General features: G+C 37.3%; 1 protein-coding gene across 1 annotated transcript in view; it reads left to right on the top strand.

The window, feature by feature from the left end:
* The first annotated feature begins 3783 nt into the window (after positions 1-3783).
* The window catches only part of LOC119655876 (cytoplasmic phosphatidylinositol transfer protein 1), a 37890-nt gene continuing 18460 nt past the window's right edge, over positions 3784-23213 (top strand). The window contains exons 1-3 of the mRNA XM_038062012.1: positions 3784-4168; positions 21616-21764; positions 21884-21972. Coding sequence (XP_037917940.1) covers positions 4118-4168; positions 21616-21764; positions 21884-21972 — 289 coding nt within the window. The 5' untranslated portion in view covers positions 3784-4117. The remainder of the gene's footprint in view (positions 4169-21615; positions 21765-21883; positions 21973-23213) is intronic.

The following is a 23213-nucleotide window of genomic DNA, read 5'->3' on the forward strand; positions in this document are numbered from 1 at the left end:
AGTAATAAATGCAATCGTTGGTGAACTAATTTTTAAGGAGAAATTATTGTTTTTGGAACGTTGGATCAACGTTCATTTTAATGTCATTATCAATTTTTAAGAAATGTAAGACAGAAAGAAATTAGTTGGAAATCTACCTTATGCTTTGAATAGTTATGAATACTGGTGGAATATGGATTCTAATTTTGAAAATGGCCTTGCAGCTCTGGACAATTAACCAACTTGTCCGTATACATCAGTCCTACATATACTAAAATTCCTTTACGTTGGTTTGGAAACCTGCTTCAGAAATATATCTTTTGAACAGTTGTGATTTGTTATGGTTTCCACATATGACATAGACTTTTCTTTTTAATTACCTACGCTCCTGATTGATAGCTTACAGAAAATGCGAGTTATTAAGCTTTGGATTTCTAGCAAATCGGAATATTGAAATACTAAAGCAACTATCAACTGCATTTGCTGGGTTGGTTTCTACCTCATATAATTTGTAATGCATCAAGCTAGAATTCTGGATTTAGAACATTAGTGTTTTTCATTATCGATTTTGTTGCATATTTACTTTTTCGGATAAAATGGTGCGTAATTTGATTGAAGGTAAACATTCTGGAAGAAGGAGAATCTGCGACTGTCCGTCTAGCTTTTTCCAGGTAATTAGGGTAAGTAATTTGGGGAGTATTGCAATTTCAGAGAACCAAATTAATTAAATACTAGTTATCAGGTTAATTGGTTTAATACGTTATTATATATGGTATAGTTAAGTGAAATAAATTAATACAAAATCGCTCTGAAGAGGGACACATGTTGTGTCTGCAATTTTTAAATAAACAAAAGAGAAGAGTTATTTCTGCAGGAAAATGGTAAAAACTTCCACATACAACGTGAAAAGAAAAGCACAACATTATACACGGCGGAAAAAGGACCAGGTTTAGAAAAACCAAGTTTGACCATTCTTAAATTATGGCCCTTGCTTATCAGAAATGATATAATATCTTAAATTTTGGAGACTACAAATCAAATTACGGGTAATCGGAATATTTGACTGTGGATAAAAAGTTGGCGTCTTCCCATATATGTATATATGAAATCGAAGCCTTGTTCCCAATGGGGCATAAAGTATTTGTAATGCAAAAATCCATTGATATACTTTGCGTTTATATAGGTATACTAAGGAAAAAAATGGATAAGACAAAATGATTCCAAACCAAACTCTAATACAAATATAACTGGAAACAACTATGTAGTTTTCATCAATCGAGTTAATAGGTGCTTTAAAAAGTCATGGTCTATGGAACCATGGGTAATAATAAAGGGGATTCACAAACAATTTCTGTCAAAGAGATTCAAGACCAGTTCAGTCATTCAAAATTTAGATTTATTCGTGTTGAAGCACTGATTTCCTATGTGCCAAAGAGGAGTAAGTCAGCTATCTTAATGTCAGCGATAATTTCACCAACGGTAATGTGGGCTGTCTTGATCAGAAACCATTTGGAAAAAGAACTCGATGTTGTCCAATTACTAATTTCGGAGAGAGTTTAAATATATGCAGCAATAGCTCCATTATTTGCTTTCATTTAATATATATAATGTTGTAAATTAGATATTATAGCAAAAATTCGAGGAAAGGATACTTAGCTATTTAGCGCAGACCATGAAGTAGAAGCTGGACCGCCTGTCCGTCTGTCTAGTTGTGTAGCCCTTTTCTTAGAAACGGTTACACCTATTAACACGAAAATTGATGGAAAGGTGGGAACTGTAAACCCTCACGTATGTAGCAACATCGTTTTACATTGAATTTAAGGGGTGGCAGTATTTTTTTTCAGTGTACGTAATGATGTAGGATATCAAATGAAAGGTGTCGATTAGTACTTTTCAAAGCTGGAAAGTAATAATTTCTTTCACACATCCACTCTCAGAAGCCACCTAACCAAAATCTCAAAAGAAATCATGGAACTGTCACTATATGGTGTTCGGGCTCCGAAATACCTTTCATATCGATATCTACTCAAATAAGGTTAATAATAGTATATTACTAAATTTTCTGGAAATCAACAGCAGACCGCCATTAAGTTCATGCTAGAATCATACAATTTTCAAGTAATATAGGCTTTAATCAAGAAAATGATGCTGTAAGTTGGGTGGAAATCGCGCCATTGCTAACAAAGTTATAATAGGTCAAATTTGCCATTCTTGTGCAAATTTATTGAAATCAAAAATTTGAATGTCAGTATCATTCTAAAGTGAATATTTTGACGTAATATATGCATATTCATTATGACCTAGGTAGACCTAGGTAGACCGAAGTGATATCATCTCGGTAATAAGTGCGCCAGCAGAGTGAAGCCCCGGGCTTGACGGTTTTCCCCGCAATTGTTACTTGCAGCCCAGGGTACCCGCTTTGAGTACTATGGTTTGGTGGGCAAATCCATCGAGATAGTGACGAAAGGGGAAATTAGCCCTTGTCTCGGGTTTTCTGGGAAATGGAGAAGGGATAGAGAAACTTTAACGAAATTTGATTAACTATGATTTTTCGTGGAGACCGAACAACTTTCATTCCGAATCCCGTTTTTCCTCCATAATAATAATAATAATCGTTGGCGCAACAATCCATGTTGGATCAGGGCCTTGAAGTGTGTTAGAGCACTTCATTCAAGACCGTAACGGTACACTAGGAGGCAATGTGGTCAGCATTGCGCTCCATACGTCTTCGTAAAGTGGAATTTCCGTATCATTTGTCACAGTAAAAATAACGGTCCAAATAGGCCCGCATGAAGAAAGACCTCGAAAGTCGCCGGGGTCCAATATAATTGTATTCTACCGCTCATACTAGTTATCGGTGTCGCCTTTAATGCTGCCTTGGCTAGAGAACATGGAGAGATTTAATGGCTCATATAATCTTTTCTAAAACTTATCGACAATGCTGACAACATAAGAAACCCATGTCATATAACGGAATTTATTATCCCAAAGTGGTTGTCTAGTGCGACTTCCTACTAACTACTAGACGATGGAAGAGAATTCAAAATTTGTTGGGAAATCTTTGGAAGACCGGAAGGATCGTCAAAGATATGCGTGTTTGATGAATTAGCCCCAAGCAGGGTATCAAGCAATCATAGAAAAATAAGCCAATTTGCTGATTTTTTCCAAATCGAATGAGCATATTATGAAAATGCAGCAATTTTGAAAAGGCTGGATATTCGTAGGAAAATTAATGATTTTTTTCAATATGAATGATGTAATTTTTTTTTCTTTTTTGTAAGATTTTTATTTTACTTAACGTAGAAACCCAATAAAAGATATAATATTCAAGTTTTATGTTTTGTGACTTCTTAGTAAGCGTCGTTCTTAAATAACAATTACGGCACAGAAGATGTGTGAACATACTAACTTAGATTATATTTCCCTAGCAAATCTTCAGCTTAGAACTGAATAGTCTTATGTTTAAAAAATCCTTTATGGAGAGTCAAAATCCGGATATTTTTCTTAGAACTACATACATTATAGGTTTTCCGGTTCATTATTATTCTATTTTTGCAGTTTTTCCCATGTTGCATATTTTTTTGCTTGTGCTCTTTCTTTGTGCTTTTAATCCAAAATATTTGGTTTGAAATATAATGTATATAATCTTATCAATTATGATTTCGCAAGTAAAAAATTACTAACATGCTAATATTTGAATTTGAAAATGAAAACATCGCAACGGAGACTATTTCCAATATTACATAGCTAAACAATCAGTGACAATATATCAATATGGCAACCCGCAACCACCCACATGCATTTATCAGTTGTCAATTTGCATTCTTATTAGGATTTTCATTCTGCTTTTCGCTTCTCGTGGGTCTGAAGTCGTCGTTCAACTCGACTGGTTTTTGTGCTTGCCCGTGTGTTAAAAGTTTTTTCGTGATTTCTTTTGCTACTGCGGTGTGGTTTTAGCAAACCGTCTTTAGAATATATGTGAAAAAAGTTTCGAAATTGTAGATATTAATAGTGCGATTAGTGTTGGGTAATATGATCGGCCGGCGATAGACTTATCGGTCACACTACCAGTTGATAAGAAGAGTGGAACGTGATCTTGTTATCGTGAAATCTGTAGATATTTGTAAATAGAAGAAAGATGGTATTGACCAAGGAGTACCGTATTTGCATGCCACTAACTGTAGAGGAGGTGAGTTTCTTTTTATTTGTCCATGTCTCTGTCAGAAGACAGCGCTTTTCCTTTTCCGGAAGTAGTAAGTTGATTGGTCGCGGCATGCTTGCTTACCGCTCGGATTTCAGAGATCAATGAGCAAAATAAGTTTGTAGCACTTTTGTGTCGAATCTTTTCGACGCGATATATAACGATTGAAGTGCGCCTCAGAACTGTTTATCCCTTTGTGCTGAAGGGAGGCAGCGTGTAGAAACTGGTGAAAAGTCCCTGTGCTATCGACTAGCAATCATGCGCTTCCTGTTCTTAATTATGTACATTGTGAGCTTTTGTTTGCTTTTAGAGTATCTGGTTGCTGTTTACAGGGCGAGATTATTTTCGCTGTCGGATAAAAATCATAGCTGTTTAGGTAAACAAAAGATAATTTACGCTAAGTAGGCATCTAGATAGCGTGTAGAACAATGGTTGTTCCGAGAATGAAAGTGCACATTCCGAAGAATGTTGACCAGGTCCGTGAAGAACGGAAATAAGTTTTTGGAGGTATCGTCACGTCATCTTATGAGAGTGGCGCAGCAACAGGCAATAGTCTATTTATAATTACACAAAACAAGAACATATTACGGTGGGATATTGGTTCCAAGCTTGAGTTCCTTTCTATCGACCAAAAGAAAGTATTAGCATAATGGAGATTGTACCTATAAATCCATTTGCATGTGCCCTCAGTTGTAAAAAAATCAATAGGACTGATTGCTTTTGCGTCACTGCGCCAGGAAGGTTCGAGTCAGGACCACCTGGAATCGGTCATATACATATGTATGTCTCAAAGGTATACCTGAATATGGATGACTTCTGTGAAGTAATAATTTAAAGTCTTATTTGTGTCTAAAATTCAAGGAATAAGGTAGATTGTATTTTCTATGCAAATTTGTTTGTATACGTCCGTTACTTAGTAATTGGAAAACCAACTTTTTTCGGCTTCGTTTTCGGTTAGATTCGAGTGCGGCGCGACAATGTGTTTTTGTAAAATGGTCCAAAATAACTCTACAATAATATACTTCTTGGCAATAGACTCCTTGGCTCATTTTCACTAAAGATGGAAATAATATGTGCAGTGCAATCTAACAATGCAATCTGCATCTCTCAGCTCTGGCAATGGCAGTAACCTTCCCAGAACTGAGCGATTTAAATATCTTGGGTCAATGCTCTCAGCCAATGGAGAACTATGTTATGATCCTCACATAGGGAAACACAAAACCTTTTATACCTGAAGCGTCAAGCTTCCGGTTTCCCGACATGTTAAGGTTTTATTGAAAACGAAACCTTCTTAAAATCGATTCACTATCTGTCACACGGACTTGCGGACATTGTTCCACGTTGAACTTAAGGGGGGTCCTCACACTTAAAAGAGGGGTGCAATTTTTTTTCGCCGAATATAACCTTGGGGCAAATGTTAGTTTTAACACTAGTTAAAAAGCCGGGAAAGCTGTCAATTATTTAAAGGAGCCGCCCTCAAAAGCTACCCAACCGAAAAATCTGAAAAAATTGTGGGAATCCACCCACATAGTATTTAGTCCTCAATACTCAAATAAAGTTAGTAATAGTATATAATTATACAGTAGATTAAGAAACGTTAACCCGTCTGTTTTTAGGCTTGTCAATTTTGAAATGAATTTTCAACTTTCATGAATATACTTTGTATATATGTCCTCTGTTTGCCTTTCGAAATTGCCGCAATCGATTGGCTGAAACGCTTTGTTCTAGTTTTTTAAGACGAAGCATTTTTCGACAGACAAAAAGAATATAAGTACATGAATTTACAAGCATGTGTATACGTAGGCTGACCCTGACCAATGTGCGAGACCAGATAAAAGCAGCAGGGTCACTCTCAAGACCATTCAACATCAACAACGGTCTACGACAGCGGTATACCCTATCATGCGACCTCTTTAACCTGGCCCTGGAGAAAGTCATCCGTGATGCTGAGGTAAATGCAAGAGGTACGTTCCTTTTTAAGTCCACCCAACTACTGGCCTATGCTGAAGATATCGACATCATGGGAAGAACGACCCGAGACGTACAAACTGCCTTCATGCAGATCGAATAGGCGGCGCGAGATCTTGGGCTGCACATCAATGAAGGCAAGACAAAGTATATGGTGGCAACGTCAGCACCGAAAGAAAACCAAAAAACAAACATCAAACCGCACTGGTCAAACGGGAAGAATAAAGATAGGAAAATACAACTTTGAGACCGTTGATAATTTCTGCTATCTAGGGTCGAAAATCCGCGCACGGTTGTTGTCAGCCAACAGAGCCTATTTCAGCTTACAAAAACTGTTCCGCTCGAAACGTCTCACCATAGGGTCAAAGCTCCTACTGTACAAGACAATGATCTTGCCAGTCTTCATGTATTCCTCGGACAGTTGATTTTCGTTTATTTTTATTTCAGAGCTCCTAGGGCTCTTTTCCAATGAGAGGGTAAGGATAAGGGTTAACTTTTTTGCGCTTGACCTCTTTCAGCACCATTACCCTCTCCATTTTATGTTCATGCTCTACATTATGCCGTGACTGCAGAATTGATATGTGTTTTTCTGTTCCGTTTGCCCTATGTATATACAAGCGCAATCTTCGCAAGACATTCATTTCCTAATTGCGCTTTGAGCGTGTGCCTGCTTGATCCTACTGCTTCGATGCCTTCTTTGACCAAGATTCGTCGAAAAGCTGGGAACATTTTCGTTGAGTATGTTATGCTGGCTTGTTGTGTGCCCATCTTCCTCCTCTCTTGGTCGAACAAAGTTGTTAGGCGATTTCGTTCCTTCGTACTTTGCATCTTCCTAATTAAACTATGGATTAGAGTTGGCCGAAATCCATTTTTTGTGGCTGTATCCACAATTTATGACTTTTCTTTTTCAAACCTTTCTTTAGTAAGAGGTATAGACAAAAGTATGTGCACTATGGATCGGTAGGCGCCCATTTTGTGCTGGTGTGAGTGATTAGAGGTCCCGTTATTCTAGGTTTGGCCATGTGTCATTCCATTTTCTTTTCTAGGCCTGTCATTTCACTTAATAGTGGGGCCAATGGGTTACTCATCACTATTCCTGTGGTCGTCTTATAAAATTTATCTCTAAAAGTAAAATAATGTTCGGACATGTCGCCGCTAGCAATATCCTTTATTGTAGTTTCAGTTTGTGGTGCAGGTCTAACAGCGTAGATCATCCCTTTATTGAGCAGTTCTAATTCTCTATTGTACCCAACTATGTTATTAATAAATAATAAAATTAATAATAAAAAATTAATAAATAAGCCTCAGGAGTACCGGTTGAATACAGATATGGGTAACACCCACTCATATCTGTATTCACTGATACCATAAAGGGGATATGTAATTTAAGATATAATTAAGGCCCAATTATTAAGATGAAAATAGTTAGTATATATTTAGATTAAAGATATTTCTGAGATTATTCCGCTGAAGAAGGCAACAAGTGGCTGTCAAAATACGTATTCGGAAAATAAATGAAAATCCTTGACAAAAAGGAAATTAGAATCTGTTTATATGTTCGGATATTAACGAATAAGTTAAAATTTTATAGTTTCCTGCTGTAGCGGAAGCCTATTTAACTCTTCCGTGTATTTCGAAAATTTACCGCCAGCCTCCCTTACATTCATCGCAGATTCGTAAAATTGCAATAATATAATAAGACATCATACCGGAAAGTTTGGTGGAAAACCTTCTGTTATTAACAAAGTTATATTGGGTCAAAGTTGCATCTTTCGTGATAAATTACTACTAGCTAAGAGACAAAATTTAAGGAACACATCGAATTGAATACAGAGGACAGTTATTCTTAGGATTCACTTGATCGATTTTAATAATAACATATAGCATTGGCCAAAAAAAAAACAGTAATCATAGGAGACTACAACTTTGCGGCCGTTGATAAGGCCGAAAATTCAACCGATAGCAGTTATGACTATGAAATCTGCGCACGGTTGTTGGCAGCCAACAGAGCCGATTTCAGCTTACAAAAACTGTTCCTTTCGAAACGTTTCAGTATTGGGTCAAAGTTCTTACTGTACAAAACAGCTATCTTGTCAGTCCTCATGTATTCCTCGGAGCCTTGGGTTCTTAGCCAGAAAAATTGCGAACTCTTAGCGGCGTTCGAGAGAAGAATCTTTCGCCCGCTACAAGAGGATGGAAGATTCCGTAGCCTATATAATGAAGAAATCTATGCGCGATACCATGGCCGTCTGGTTATGGCTAAAATTCGGCTCAATTGGTTGCGGTGGGCGGGTCACTTAAATTGTATGGATGAGGATGATTCAGTCCGGAAAGTCTATAAGGGCAATATCTATGGTAGAAAAATAAGACGCGGCAGACCCTGCCTCAGATATGGATGGCGTATGCCAGGACGCCAGACAGCTTTTAAGGATATTGAATTGGTGGAACCCGGCGCAAAACCGGGCTCCTTATTAAGTCAGGCCTAGCCCGGATACCGGTTGTTGCGCCGTTGATGATGAAGATCATAAAAAAAAAATATTTAACGAGGAAAATATTTTTTAAAAAAGCCATTTTTTTCGACTCTTTTTTCAAACATTTGCCATTTTTTATATTTTGTTGCTTTTTAAGGTTTTGCGTGAAACCAAACCTTATTGAAATCGATTTGATGTCTGCCTGCCACACCCGATTCATTCGGAAACGGTTGTACCAATTGTCATTAAAATTGGTGGAAAAATGTGGTCTGTGCTTTGCGCTGAATATAAGGGTTCTCCCCATACATGTGAAGGCGGGGGTACACATTTTTTTCCCACAGAATATGATTATGTGGGGTGTTAAATGAAAGGGATCAATTAGTACTTTTCGAAATTGGCCCCATATTTTATATCAGGTGAAACGTAGGGGAGTGAGGGCTCAAGATATGATCGTTAAAAAGTAACAGAACGTATCCAACCGAAAAATCTGAAAAAATCACAGTGGTGTATCTAAACGAAATCTGCTCCCTCCATGCTAGAAGTGCATGGCATAAGCTTAGGGGATAACATAAGCCATAACTTTGGGAAGTTTGAAGGAAATCTAACTATAATTAATAAATTTATATAAGGTGAAATTTTTACATTTTATGTGAATTTCATGCATTCTAAAACGTGTATGACGTCATCATAACATATCAATTCGTCAATACTACAAAAAAGTGAGCTCATATGAATGGGGGGTAGAAGGGAAACATTTCGTTTTAGTTCTTTGATCATTTATACATATATATCAATATCAATTACTGGAGACAGACATATGTATGTATTTATATGTATATACTAACTAAGCTTTGGAGTAGTGCCTAATTTAGATAGATATATTTGTACATTAAATCAGCGGTATTCAATATATGTACTATATATGTACGTATGTATGTTTTTCTGCACCAAGTAAATCGGAAATATATGTCCAATCAATTTATATACGTGCATGTATAAGTATAGCATTCGGCAAAAAGCAATGTTTGTTTTCTTAGGATTCCATAGTGTGAACGGGAAGTGTATCTGGAGTGCTCTACGTAGGAGGGGCATTGGGAAGAAATGAATAGTTATTATCAGAGCGACACATAATGGCGCAAAGGGCAACGTGCTACACTCAGGTAAACTCCCAGAGGAGGTTTAAAGCAGAATCCGCCGTCAATGGACTATGACATCTTTCTTCAAACACCTCGACTACGATGATTACATCTGTTTGCTCTCTCACTGGGTCGTTGACCTTGTCCAAATGGCTCTGGAAAGAGAGGCAAGTAGAGTTGGAAAGAAGGTAAACACCCCAAAAACACAGGTTTTCAATCTGACGGGTCATTGTACTCTCCCTATTTACATTAGTGGGCAGAGCATCGAAAGTGTTGATCACTTTATATTATATCTAGGAGGTTTCTGTCAACGGTGACATCGAACTGGATATCCCCCGATGCATCAACATCGCTAAATTCGCTTTCGCTGCCTTGTCTAAAATTTGGAATTGCAGCTATCTCAACATTAAGAACAAGTTGAGATTGTTCTGTGTTTGTGTTCTTTCTGTTTTGCTTTATGGAAGTATGATAACACATGGAAAGTGATCCCCATTGTTACTCATAAACTTGCCTGCGATGTATCATCGGACTACGCTGGCCTAATACTATTACAAATGAAATTGGTGAAAATTTTAATTTATTTGCATGCGGGGTGTCTTCCGAAATAATTCAATTAGTTTTCAATAACAGTTTATTAATAGTTTCTATGTAGCCAAGAATAAGATTGGAACATTGGTAGCTCGAACACTTGTGCTCTATATAATTTGTTAGGAAAACATTAGAATAGAATTAATTTTATTTAGAAAAATTCTTGATAGAAACCTGAGGATTGGAATTAGGTGATCATTTTATTAGGGAAGTGGTAACAACGTAAAAAGGAGTGGGTTCATTAGCATCATAGGATCCTTTTGTCGTGATAAGAATAAAAGAAAATATTATTATTCCAAGGCTCTCACAATTAAGCACTGTATATATAGGACTACTTTGATACCTATGTAATGGCAAGGTTTCCATAGCTCGAGAGTATAAGTTCCCTACAGAATTAGACCGCCTTACAGTGGATTTGGATATTGAATTCGTTTAAACTCGAACAACTTTCTTTTGAGGATCGGTGCGTGAAACACATTGCCCATGAGATTTCTTACCCCCGTCTTGTATGGTATTATACATAGCTTTGGATGGTTACGATTTCAAAGTATGATGACCACCGAGCGAACTTTCCTTTATATATTGTGAGGCAGCAAGCCAGGCACATCTAGTGAAATTAAAATTTCAGTTGGATTGTTGGTTGCTTCGTCTTCGTTGAATACATTTTCCCTGCTTTTGAAGGAATACAGTGGGCCAAAGATTTAGTTTTCAATTTCGAAATTTTTGTGATCCAAATCTCTGCAAGAAGAATTGTTTGTTTACTCAACTAATTGTGATCTTTGTAATTAGTCTGACGTTCGCTGTTTAGATCGTCTTTCGTTGAGACAAAATTGCAAAAATTCGGCAGAAACGAAATCAATCCGTTCAAGCGCCACAGATTCCATGGTTTCGCGCAAGCGTTTACTTCATTGGCAACTGTCGATCTTGAAATGATTAGTAGTCTCCAAAACATCTTGAGTCACTGTGCAGATCTTTTATAGTTCAATTCAGTGTTTTCAATGCACGTTTGTGTGCAATGGTACATGCATATCGGAGTTTCTCAATATTATATGTCGGTTTTTCAGTCGTTTGAAGGTTTAACGCCGATTTCAACGCTAAATGAGTCGTTCGGTATCCCCCCACTATCCCAAAAGAATCAATTTCTACAGTAATTCCGGATCTTCTGGCCAAAATCATCGAATGTATCTAGGGAAAATAGTTACCACTTTCATTATCAATTGCCTTCATTAACGTATCTACACCTTTCTGTTGGGCGTTTAAATAGTTTCTGAGCACCCAGACCGTAGTAGCCCATTGTATTCGACTCCGTTTAACGAAATATCCTAGATACGTTTATGTATCACAGGATCCCCAGACGTCATGCTACCCGCTGCAATTGGAGCACATCATCATCGAAGATCTCATGTTTGGTGCGTCAATAGGCGGGGCATGCACATAGAAAATGTTCCGTAGATTCCGCTTCCTCATTCCAGGAGCAACACGTATCATCTTGTACGATCCATATTTTGAACATATGCCGAGCTAGTAAATTATCACCATTCATAATGTCCATAATACTTCTGCAAGCCTTCCTGCTTTTCGAAAGGATAAACTTTGTACATAGTATGTTTGTTAGGGTCTGACATGAAAAGTTTGGTATTTCTAGCAGTATTTAGGCTCTGTTATCTATAATGATGGGGAACTTACGGTGTAATTAATCCACATTTATTTTATATATGCATCTTTGAAAAGATTGCATTACCCTCTACCGAAAACAGGCAGATAGAGAAAGGGTCATTATGTTTGCTGCAAGTAGACAACTATATTATTCCCAGAGGCTGGACTAATTGAATAATGGGTTCTTTCCCGGCCCCTGAGCCCGATCCACCACTTATAGCTATTTAGCCCGTCGTTAACGATTATTTTGGGCGTATATCCACCTAATGCTTGCCTAAGATTTTTCAAATGAACACATGATAACTTTGCAGAAGTTCATGGAAGCAAGTCTGTAAACGTCATTATATGCTTTCAGTTTTATCACCATTTAGAATTTAGAATTGACAGGATTTCTAATATTGATCTTGTATATGGTGTTTCCACCACGACTTCGAAAACTAAACAAGCCAGAGCGAAGGTATTTTCTACCGTTATTCATTTTCCATATATGATTAGATTTAATCCAAGAACTTATCTTTTCGATGGGAATGGTATTAATCATTAGGTAGTTATAAGTATCAATTTTTATCTATTTCTATGTATCTATTTCAAATCGGCCTATTAATGAGCCTTAACTTACTCTGATATTTACATTTTCACAACATTCTTTCTTTCACCAAACAGCAACGTAAAAGTTATTTGTTTCTGTGGCGTTTTTGAACAGTGATACTTGTATACCTCTTATTTACACATCAAATTATGATTAGAGTCATGTGGCCTCTACTACGGTATATTAAAAATAGATCTTGACATTTTAAATTATCCACTTTTGGCTTATCTATTTTGGTGCAATATTCTTTGAAGATTTTCGAGACTATATTTTTTTTCTGTGAATTTTTGTTAAATGATAAGGAAGATTATAATTGATTATAATGGGATGGATGGATGTTTGAATTTGGCTTTGTGCTTATCATGCTGCTGTAAATTTACCACTTGTACAAAATTAAGGGTAATTAAACAGAAATAAAATCTTGTTAAAAGCGCTTCTGGATGATAAGAAGTCCGATTTTTTGCTATAAAAGCCAGGATTATTTTAATAATTGTAATTATTTGCAACTTAATGAGTGCTTTTATTTTAGAAATATTCTTTTGTGAAACAAAACCTTATTAAAATCTCTATTTCTATCTATCTGTTACACCCGATTTTCTCTGAAATGGCTGAAACTATTGTCACGAAATTTGGTGAGAACGTGTGGTCTGTAAATCCATTTACATATAGCAAGTGGCGCCATTCTGTTGGGTTTAAGGGGGACTGCTCATACATGGAAAAAATGGGGTTGTCACGGCCGTGAAAGGGAAAATGAGAGAGCTAAATTAGTATTTTTCCAAACTGGCTCTATTATTGGTGAAACATAGGGAAGGGTGGGTTAAAAAACATAGGGTGTGTGATCCCAGAAAGTGTGAAGTTTGAAAAAAATCGCGGTGATGTATCTGCACGAAATCTATGTTTAGAAAATTATCCGAAAAGCCCCCTTACGTTCACTCTACAACGTGAAGGCTCTGTCCCTCAATACACCTGTAAAAGAAGCCCTAGTGAGATTCGAACAATGGCTCCTTCAGCTCGGTAATTATGGAATGGAAAAAGAAAGCTAAGCTATACACAAAATTGGCAGTCCTGCGTACGAATGAAAACTATTTTACATTCGGAGGAAAATTTTTACACTAATGAACGATGTCCACATGTCATCAATAGCGCAAAAACTGCAGCTGAAGGAAGTCCTACTGAAAACATAGCTGAAATATGTCGGTGACATTTCGACAATTGTCCTGCAAAACAAAATAAACAACATGTTGAACACTGTCAACGAAATACACCCGAAGATTACATTTATCCAAAAGAAGAAAGAAAACGGCATACCATTTTTTAGATTCCAAACAAGTCGGTAGCTAGGCGCTTCAGGTAAGAAAGGTTTTCTTATATGAGAGTGCCCACTTTCCCCGGATACTGAAATTTCAACTCTTGGATTTGCACGGAAGTGACAAATTTGACCTATTATAATTTTGTTAGTAATAGTGCACCAAACTTGACGGGATTGTATTTATTTTATCTTGTAGTGTATATTGCTGAAAAATTTGGTGATTCTAGGATGATTTGAAGGGGGGTTTTGGAGCCAGTTATTAAAAATTATAGTAATATACTATTATTAACTTTATTTGAACAGATGTCGGTATGAAGGGTATTTCGGAACCTAGGCGCCATGTCGTGGCATGCTACCGATTTTTTTTAGGTTTTTCGGTTGGGTAGTTTTTGAGAGTGGGTCCGTGAAGGAACTGACCAATTTTGATTTCCCGCACACCCCACCTTTCCAACAGATGTCAAAACTAAGGCAGGTATCGGAAAATACTAATCGAGACCTTTCATTTGATACCCCACATGACTATATTTGGTAAAAAAAAATTGCATCCCCCTTTTGTATATATAGGGACTCCCCTCCTTAAATTCAACATAAAAGGATGTAACTCACTGTATGCGTGAGCGTTCACAGTTCCCACCTTTCCACCGAGTTTGTCTTCAATCGCTACAACCACTTCCGAGAAAAAATGCATGTGACAGATAGACAAACAGACAGTAAAACGATTTTTCAATAAGGCTTCGTTTTACACAAAACCTTAAAATGCACGCAAGTATAACTTACTTCCCTGTGGCACATAAATTATGGCGTATTTTCAAAGAATTTGATATTCTTATTACTGGATCTAGCAGGCTAACTAAAAACAAACGTGTTATATGCGAAAAATCCAAAACAAATATTGGAAACGATTGGAATATAAAATATATCTTGCTCTGAATATCCAGAAGCTTACGTCGGACAAACTAAAAGATTGGTAACCACAAGATTCACAGAATATATAAGGGCAGCATGTGTATTTATGCATATGTGTTTTATTTATTATTAAAGGGTTTGTGTATAGGCCAAAAAATATTTTACATTGCCTTCGAATTAAATTTATTGTACTTTCAAAAATCTTTCCATAATTTTGGCCCTAGGGTAACCCTCTCTAAAATGAGGGAAGTCAACTAAATTGCCCAATAAATAAGTTCACTTTTTAATTTTTGTTCACTCGGACAAAAATTGGCAACCTTGGCTGATCATTTTTACTTTCAGCGATATGAGGTGTGAGGCTCTTATTATTTTTATATATTATATTCCGGTATGGCTTCCTAAAGGAAGCACAAACAAAATGTCCTAGAGAGTGCAATGCGGTTTAGGAGAATGAAAAGAAAAGGAGAAGGTCTCTAGAAGTGATATTGTGATCTGTTAGTAGGTTGGGCTCTCGTGTTGGCTGCTAATATAACTTTTTTCAATACTTGTTGAAGCTTAGTTTAGTGTATCTAACAACAATTATGAAAAGTTGACAGGTTTTAGTAACTTTCGTCGCCTTGACACAGTGATTATTTAAGCATGAAAAGTCTTGTAGTTTGTAACTATAGCTGACACATTATTTTATTATGTGTGAGTTTTATTTTGGCTAACTGATATTATCTACAAATAGAATAGTCTAGTATCACCAGCTTCTTCACATCGCAGCATGCTTTTTGAAACTATTGCCACTCAAAATACTGTTGTTCTTGCGTTACGTAGACTTGTATTATTGGATTGCGTAGAATCCGTTCTATAACTTTAATATAAGCGTTTTTTACACTAAATTGTACAACCATACTGCGCAATTAATTATAGAACAATTCCAACTTGTACAATTCGAAGCGTATTTACCACCGACACGATCTGTTCTAACTCTAGAGCTAGACTGACTCCGTGGGCGGACCTCTCCTCCTTTGATACGCTGCGGTTCAGTTAAAAAAGCATGCAAACATTTTACTAGAAAACTACTTTGGGGGGGGGGGGCATCTCCTTACTGGCATTAGAGCCATCTCCAAGTGATTTTCGTCATACTGCTCAACGCCTAAACTTGCTGGTCCTGAACAAGAATCATCGTTATCTGCCTGGGGTTCCAAATCGTGCCCGTCTCTCTAGATAATCCCATTCCATGTTCGTCCGGCTTTTATCCACTTCGCCTAATTTAGTTAATAGCGTCCTTAAATCACTTAATTTCACAATGAAGTCCTTCCAATTTCTATTGCGACTATCGTTTATCTCCCTTCTTGGGCTGTAAATTCTGTAACAATATTAGCTGATTCCTGAAGCAGCTGCATGCACAATATCAACATGTCGGCCTTTTTGCAAACTCATGTAGCCCGATAGAACTGCTGCTCGTTCGCTATAGTTCCGGTGACATCCAAATGCTCACTACTTACTACTTCATAATGTTCCAAAATAGTGCCTCTTTGTGGTTGCTCGTAACGCAACAATCAACATTTGTACAGCTCCACGACCTTCATTTTCCGAGACGTTGAACATGTATCTCCCCACCTGCAGAAGATTCTGTCGTTATACTGCATTAACATTAGGTATCCAAATTTTAACCATTAATTCATCTCAGTTTCATCTTTGGTTCTGCTTGTACAAGCTAATTGTTTCCTTTACTTTTACCACTTTCCCAGAGCCTTGCTCTTTCTCTGCCGTAGCACTCGAAAAGGTAAATACTACTGCATCGCTCTATGGTACTCACTCAACTACTTGGTGTCCTGGCTAATTAACATTACTATGATTTACATATATTTTTTCAAAAGTGATTTTCGTCACAGTAGATATTTTCTTTGTTACTCGATTCTCAGGCGAACTTCAATAAACTGGTTCATTCATCGATGAATCCTCACTAAAAGTATTTTTTCTTCTGATGTAATTCAAGTCTAAATTACCTTCTTTCTAGAGCACAGGACATTAACAGAGTCTCTTTCCAATTGTCTTTTTTTCTATTTTATTTCCAATAAGATTGCTTTAGTTTTATTACTAAACGCATTTAAGTTCACTATTGTTGTTTTAACCTCAGTTAAAATATGCAGGTATTCTGTTATTAAAATTGAGGCATATGTATTATACACTTTAGCTCTTGATCATACAATGAGGACTTTATTTTTAAGGGTTTGTTTGCAAAACACAAGGCTCTTCAAACATGCAGATGAGGGTGTTCAATTTTCATTTCATGTTGGCTATCAAGTGAAAGGACATTTGTTGGAAATACGAAATACGATGATCACTTCTTTAACGGATCCATTCTCAAAAATAATCCAACCGGAAAATCATGAAGTTTCCTCTATGTCGTGACCAGGCCTCAAAATACTCTCTGTATCGATGCCTTCTCAAATTAAGTTAATAATAGTATATTAATGTGTTTTTTTTCTTAAATTTACTAGCACTAACTGTTGCCGGACTGCAGTAATATTTTCGGGTAAAAGGGCTGTACGGGCATGTGTTATTGTGGTTATGTTTATTATTAAATTGCACTCTCTTCGCTTTCCTCCTGTGGTGACATATTATAAGTGAGGCAGCTCGTTCTAGCCTGATAGCTGTATGTGAGTAGCTAGCTCTATCCGAGCACTCAAATTCGCAATTATAGTTTATAGTTGCCAGTTACCAATGAAAACGCGCGTCAACTACGCTTCATTGTTTATGATTTTTGAAAAATGCTTTAGTTGCCTCCTAGACTTCCCGAGAAGCATGCAGAGCTCCTCTACCTTTCTGCCGCATGTTTTCCTCGGGCGACCCATTCGTCGGTCATCTTGGGTTCAAGTTTATGGCATAACCCGCAATGTATTTGTTGCCCTTCCTCAATGTGTGATTTACTGCCTGTCGCTTCTGCCTTATCGTTAACACGTTCACGGGTAATTAATTGGCCTGGGGGGGATTTCACGTGCCGATCAGCCTCCATGTGCTACTCCCATATAGCAACACAGAAAGAACATTAGCACTGAACAGTATGAATTTAATGTTAATGTTGAGGTAATTGGATTTCCAGATTTTGACCAAAGCGACAAAGGCAGATCTAGCCCGGTTAATGCGTCCAGCAATATCAAGTTCGATGCTACCATGTTGGCAGAAATAACACTTCTGAGATAAATAAATTGATCAATGCCTTCAATGTTCTCCCGATTATGGGGGTCATCCCGTGTGTCGGGTTGGAGAAATCGATTTGAATTTGAATTGTATTTATATATAGTGGAGAATATGTGGGCAAAGGGATTTTCCGATATTCCGAGTCGTTCAGAAATTACAGGGTTAAACAGGTAACGAGTTTACAGCCGCGGCTAGAGTACTCGATGATAAAGAACATCGAATCTTTTTTTACCTGGTAGTTTTTTACCTGAGCCTTATAAATTCGCACACAGGTATAAATATAAAAAGGTGAAAAACCAATCAATTGTCTAAACTTATTTGCTGTTTAGAATAAAAAGGATAATCCAGTCTAGAGTAAGCACTAAAAGGCTTTCAAGCTATACTCAGTTATATTTTGTTGTAAGTATTGTGCTGTTTGTGTGTTCAGTGATTTTTTTAAATGGATCGTACGAAGGGAGATCCCTTTAACGTTCAACGTCATGCTCGCACTAAACAACGAGTATTTCATGGGAATCGATAGTTATCAAAAAAGAAAAAGGACTACGCATCAACATCAGCAAAGAAACTTTTAGCAAGCATGGACATGGATGTTCCAATTGCGATAAGCTTTGTATATTGTATATTGGATTTTGCTGGAGTTTTCCTCGGTATTTCTGCGAATTTCTGCAGATAATAAAATATACGTGGTAGTAAAAAAGGAATGCGTAGGACATGTCGAGAAAAGAATGGGAACGCGGCTTGGAAATGCAAAGAGGAATCACAAAGGCATTGGTGGAAAAAGGGCTGGAAAACTTACTGATAAGGTTATTAACGACCTCACTACATTTTTTGGGCTAGCTATTCGTTGACGCGCAAATTTGATAGAAGGAATAAAGCAAGAAATTTGGGAAACTTTCTTCCATAAATGTTCTACAGATGAAAATCCTTAGCATCAAAATTGTCCAGCAGGCGAGGGCAGTTGGTGTAAATGGCGTAAAGCGGAAGCTAAAGGAGGACTGGATAGTTTCCACCACGAGAAGGCACCTTTGACTGAAGAAGTTCAAACAGTCGTCAAACCAATCTACGAAGATTTGTCACGAGATGATCTCTTGAACAGATGTTTAGGAGCAGAGACCCGGAAAAACAATGAGTCGTTAAATGCATTGATCTGCACTTTCGCTCCTAAACACCTTCATTCTGGGGCCAAGGTCGTAGAAATAGCCACTTTTCTGGCTGTAATTATTTTCAATGAAGGATTCAATGGCATTCTCAAAATCCTAGTGACAATGGGATATCAAGTTGGTCACATATGTCAGGTTTATGCCGACCGCCGTAATGAAGCGCGAATTTGGCGGTCCGAACGACAATCGACTGACCTCGCTAACAGAGCCAGAATTGAAACCAGAGAGCAACAATCGGCCTTACAAGACTTTCTTGAAGAAACGGAGGGTGCTCTCTATGGACCAGGTATAGCAGATTAATAGTGAGTTAAAATTTTACTGTTGATAATCACATTTAAATTTTCAAATGCGTTTTTCTCGAAACTGCATCCTGAAAATCGGCTGCCACCATAGCTCAAAATCTATCCAACCAAATTCTTTGAAATTTTCACGATTTCTTTAATACATATTTCTACGGTCCGCAAACTAGGATGATTGCAATCGGACTGGCAGTTTTTTTTTATTCATAAAAAAAGCCGTAAAAAAACACCAAAATTAAAAAAATTAAGTTTAAAAGCCCACCAAAAATTTACCTTTTAATATTTTCTAATTATCTTAGTTTGCGGACCGTGGAATATTGTCCACATTAAAATGCCGTTTAGTTTTTTTTCCTTAGATGAACACAGCGCCCTCCAGCGTGGCAGCAGAAAAACACCTTTTTTTGAGGATGGGTGCATAAATTGACACGTATTCCAAAAACTAGCTAGGATATTAAGCTGAAAAATTTATCACATATACTAGAGATATCAATAAACATATGGTGAAAAAATCACGTTTCTATCTTTATCCAGTCCTTCAAAATAATTTTTCAAAAAATGGCAAAAAAACGGCCTTCACACGGGATGACCCCCTTAATACAAATAGGAAGAATGCGACTACTCGTCCGGCAGAGAACCTTGGTTTTGTTGGTGTTTATCTTTAGTCGGAATCTACTTGGCTCCTTCTCCATACCAGAATCATTTGGTAAAGCTCCATAACTCGGTAAGAGAGCAAAAATATGTCATCCGTGCAGTCATTGTGTTTGAGGAAAGATAACATGATCTATTGAAGCTCTTCATGTATGCCGGACAAGGTAGTATGAAGAACGTCACCGATGACAAGAAGAAATAATATCAGTGGGAAAATGTAACCCTGGCGGACTCTGGTTTTTACTTTAAATTTCTCTGATATTTCACCTCTGTGAAACATCTGACTATTCGCGCTGTCATATGTCGCTCTGATAGTAGTTTTTAGTTTTTCCGAAATGACATTTCCGCGCAGAGCACTGCTTTTTGACGATGTCGAAAGAAAGAAAGTTCCTTCGTGATGCGGTGTACGAATTCATAGCTACATTCGGCAGCTTTTGCTTCCTCGGCCAATAATAAATTGTCCTTTTTAACTTAAGAATATCGCAAATTTTACAAAATGCAAATTCCACGGGATGACCAACAACATTTCAGTGGACTTTTGTCCCATTAATACTAGCACGTAATGTACATATATGCATATATGATGTGAGAATATTCACCTTAGCATGCTACTGACAGTGTTAGAATTTGTACTAAAGCGGCAACATCGACCTATTATAACGTGGTTAGTAATAGTGCGATATCTACCAAACCAATAGTAGAATCACGCTTTATAGTATGGCCTATTCATTGCATTTCATGGTACGAGGATGAACTTAAGGGGGATTTTACAGTCAATTACTAAAAATTATAATAATATACAATTATTAATTTTATTTGAACAGAAATCCGTATGCAGGTTATTTCGGAGCCTAGGCACGGCAGGTTCGTGATTTTGTATTTCAGGGTGGGGGAGTGGGGGATTTTGAGAATGGGTGAAAGAACTGACCAATTCTCAGCATCCGCCCTTTCTCCTTGTGCTTTCAGTGTCAGAACTGAGACCAGCTTCGAAGCGTAGCAATCGAGACCTTTCATCTGATACCCCACATGACTACAGTTGCTGAAAATGTTACACCCCCTTTTGCATGTATGGTTTTGTTCTCCACAAAACCATTTTCCTTCGAAGGTATTGCTCGTCTTAATTTTAAATTCAGAACTACAAATATTATGCTTTGCCGTAGATATCACTGTAAGAGTTGATTAGAAGTGACGGTAAGTGCGTGGAAATTAACAAACAAATTCACAGGTAGTTGCCCTTCAATTTGTATTTATTAATTACAGTTGCAGTACTATCGATTTCACTATTTCTTGCTCACAATATTACATATATACAAGGGAGGTTTCGGATTGCTTTGCGACCAGGTCAACGTACATTTTGTTGGGTTTCTTTTTCTTTTTTCGAATTGGGCTCAAACTTCTTTCCATTTTCACGTCGCATCAGAACATTCCTCTGAAGATTTATGTGTAATCCCACTTCAAACCCTCATAATCATATTAAATAATTTTCAAATATTGTTTTATGTATTGTTTGCAGTATCAGGTGGGCCAGCTTTATATGATAGCAAGACACAGTCATGAACAGTCTGGAGATGGTGCCGGCGTTGAAGTTATACAGAATTGTGACTGTGAAGATCCAGAGCATGGGAAAGGCCAATTCACGGAGAAGAGGATACATTTATCCAGGTGCGTATAAAAATAGAAAAACAAACTGTTTTGGATAAGATGCAAGCGAATGTTTGAATGATGGAATTTTTTTCATTATCGGGTACTACCACCAAAACTTACTTAGTAATTACTTTCAGTCGATTACCGTACTGGCTGCAAGCAGTTTGTCCTCGAGTATTTTACGTGACGGAAAAATCATGGAATTACTATCCGTACACTTTCACAGGTATGGCTTATAGTCGTAAATTATTTTTATCCATCTATCATATCATCACCAGATTTCAAAATAGTAACTATAATTAAATGAGAAAGTCTACACGACATGTAACTTTTAGTGAGAAATATTCATATTCTATTCATGCCATGTATTCCTCCAGAGTATATTTTTGTCCAGAATTGAGGTTATTTTTGGACTCCACTCAAAATTTGTTCTTATTTTGTACAAATCAATAGAGATTTGTTTCTATACTTCACTTGTTATTTATGGATGGACTAGTTAGTTTCTCTCTATTTTCGTAACAAATAGAATGTGCACATGACGTCCCGTGCTTTGATCAATTGTTAATTAATAATTAATTGGGAAAAATTGATTTAGTGTAAGCAATAGTTAGGTAGTTAAATGAAACAAGAAATAGAAAGTAGAATCGGGAACATTTATCTCATATTTAATCCTAATCTTCATTAAAACTGTTAACTCATCTGTATTTCGCAAAAACAATTAATTGAAAAGAATTAATTCTAAGACTCCTTGAAACAAATGGTTCGTTATGGAAAGTGCTGTTAAGGAAATAGGCTGGATAATGCACATACCGTAGCGTCTGATTTAACGACGGTCGTAAAGCATTAGTTAACAAGCACCAGCTGGTTGAAATCCTCGTAAAAGGGAAACCCAATTCTATGAACCGGAGACTTTTCTAAGGGAGTAGAAGAAAGTGATGGGTGTTGGATCTCGAACAGGGCGTCCTTCATGCTGCTTTATCTGGAGGGGAGGGGCGATTAATGGACAAGGAGTTGGCCAATTTGTATATCTATGGCAGCGGAAAGCTCGCGATCGCTTGCACCTTGGACGGGTTGTAGGCCGTCAGCGCTGATTGAGAAACCAGCATTTTTCAACGTTAAGAATTAGGTTATTATCAAGGAGGCGTTGAAAAATGCACTCGAGATGTGCTCGAATTCGGCTTTATAGGTGACGAAAATGTATTCCAAGTAGACGAAGTATAAATCCAAGTTTCGTAGTATGGAGTGGATGAATTTCTGGAAGGTTTGCGCTGCATTGCATAAACCAAAAGTCATCCATATGAACTCGAAGTGGAGATGACCAACAGCTGTTGGGAGGTTTGCATATACCCTGCTTAAGTAGTTGTCAAGCTCTTTCCACGCAACAGCAACACACCAATATCCCAGGATGGCCAATGAGGGGATCGCTAAAGATTTATGTGGCGTAGAAGAGTAGACATATATACCCTT

This window comes from Hermetia illucens, chromosome 4, assembly GCF_905115235.1.
Source record: "Hermetia illucens chromosome 4, iHerIll2.2.curated.20191125, whole genome shotgun sequence".
Taxonomy (NCBI): Eukaryota; Metazoa; Arthropoda; class Insecta; order Diptera; family Stratiomyidae; genus Hermetia; species Hermetia illucens.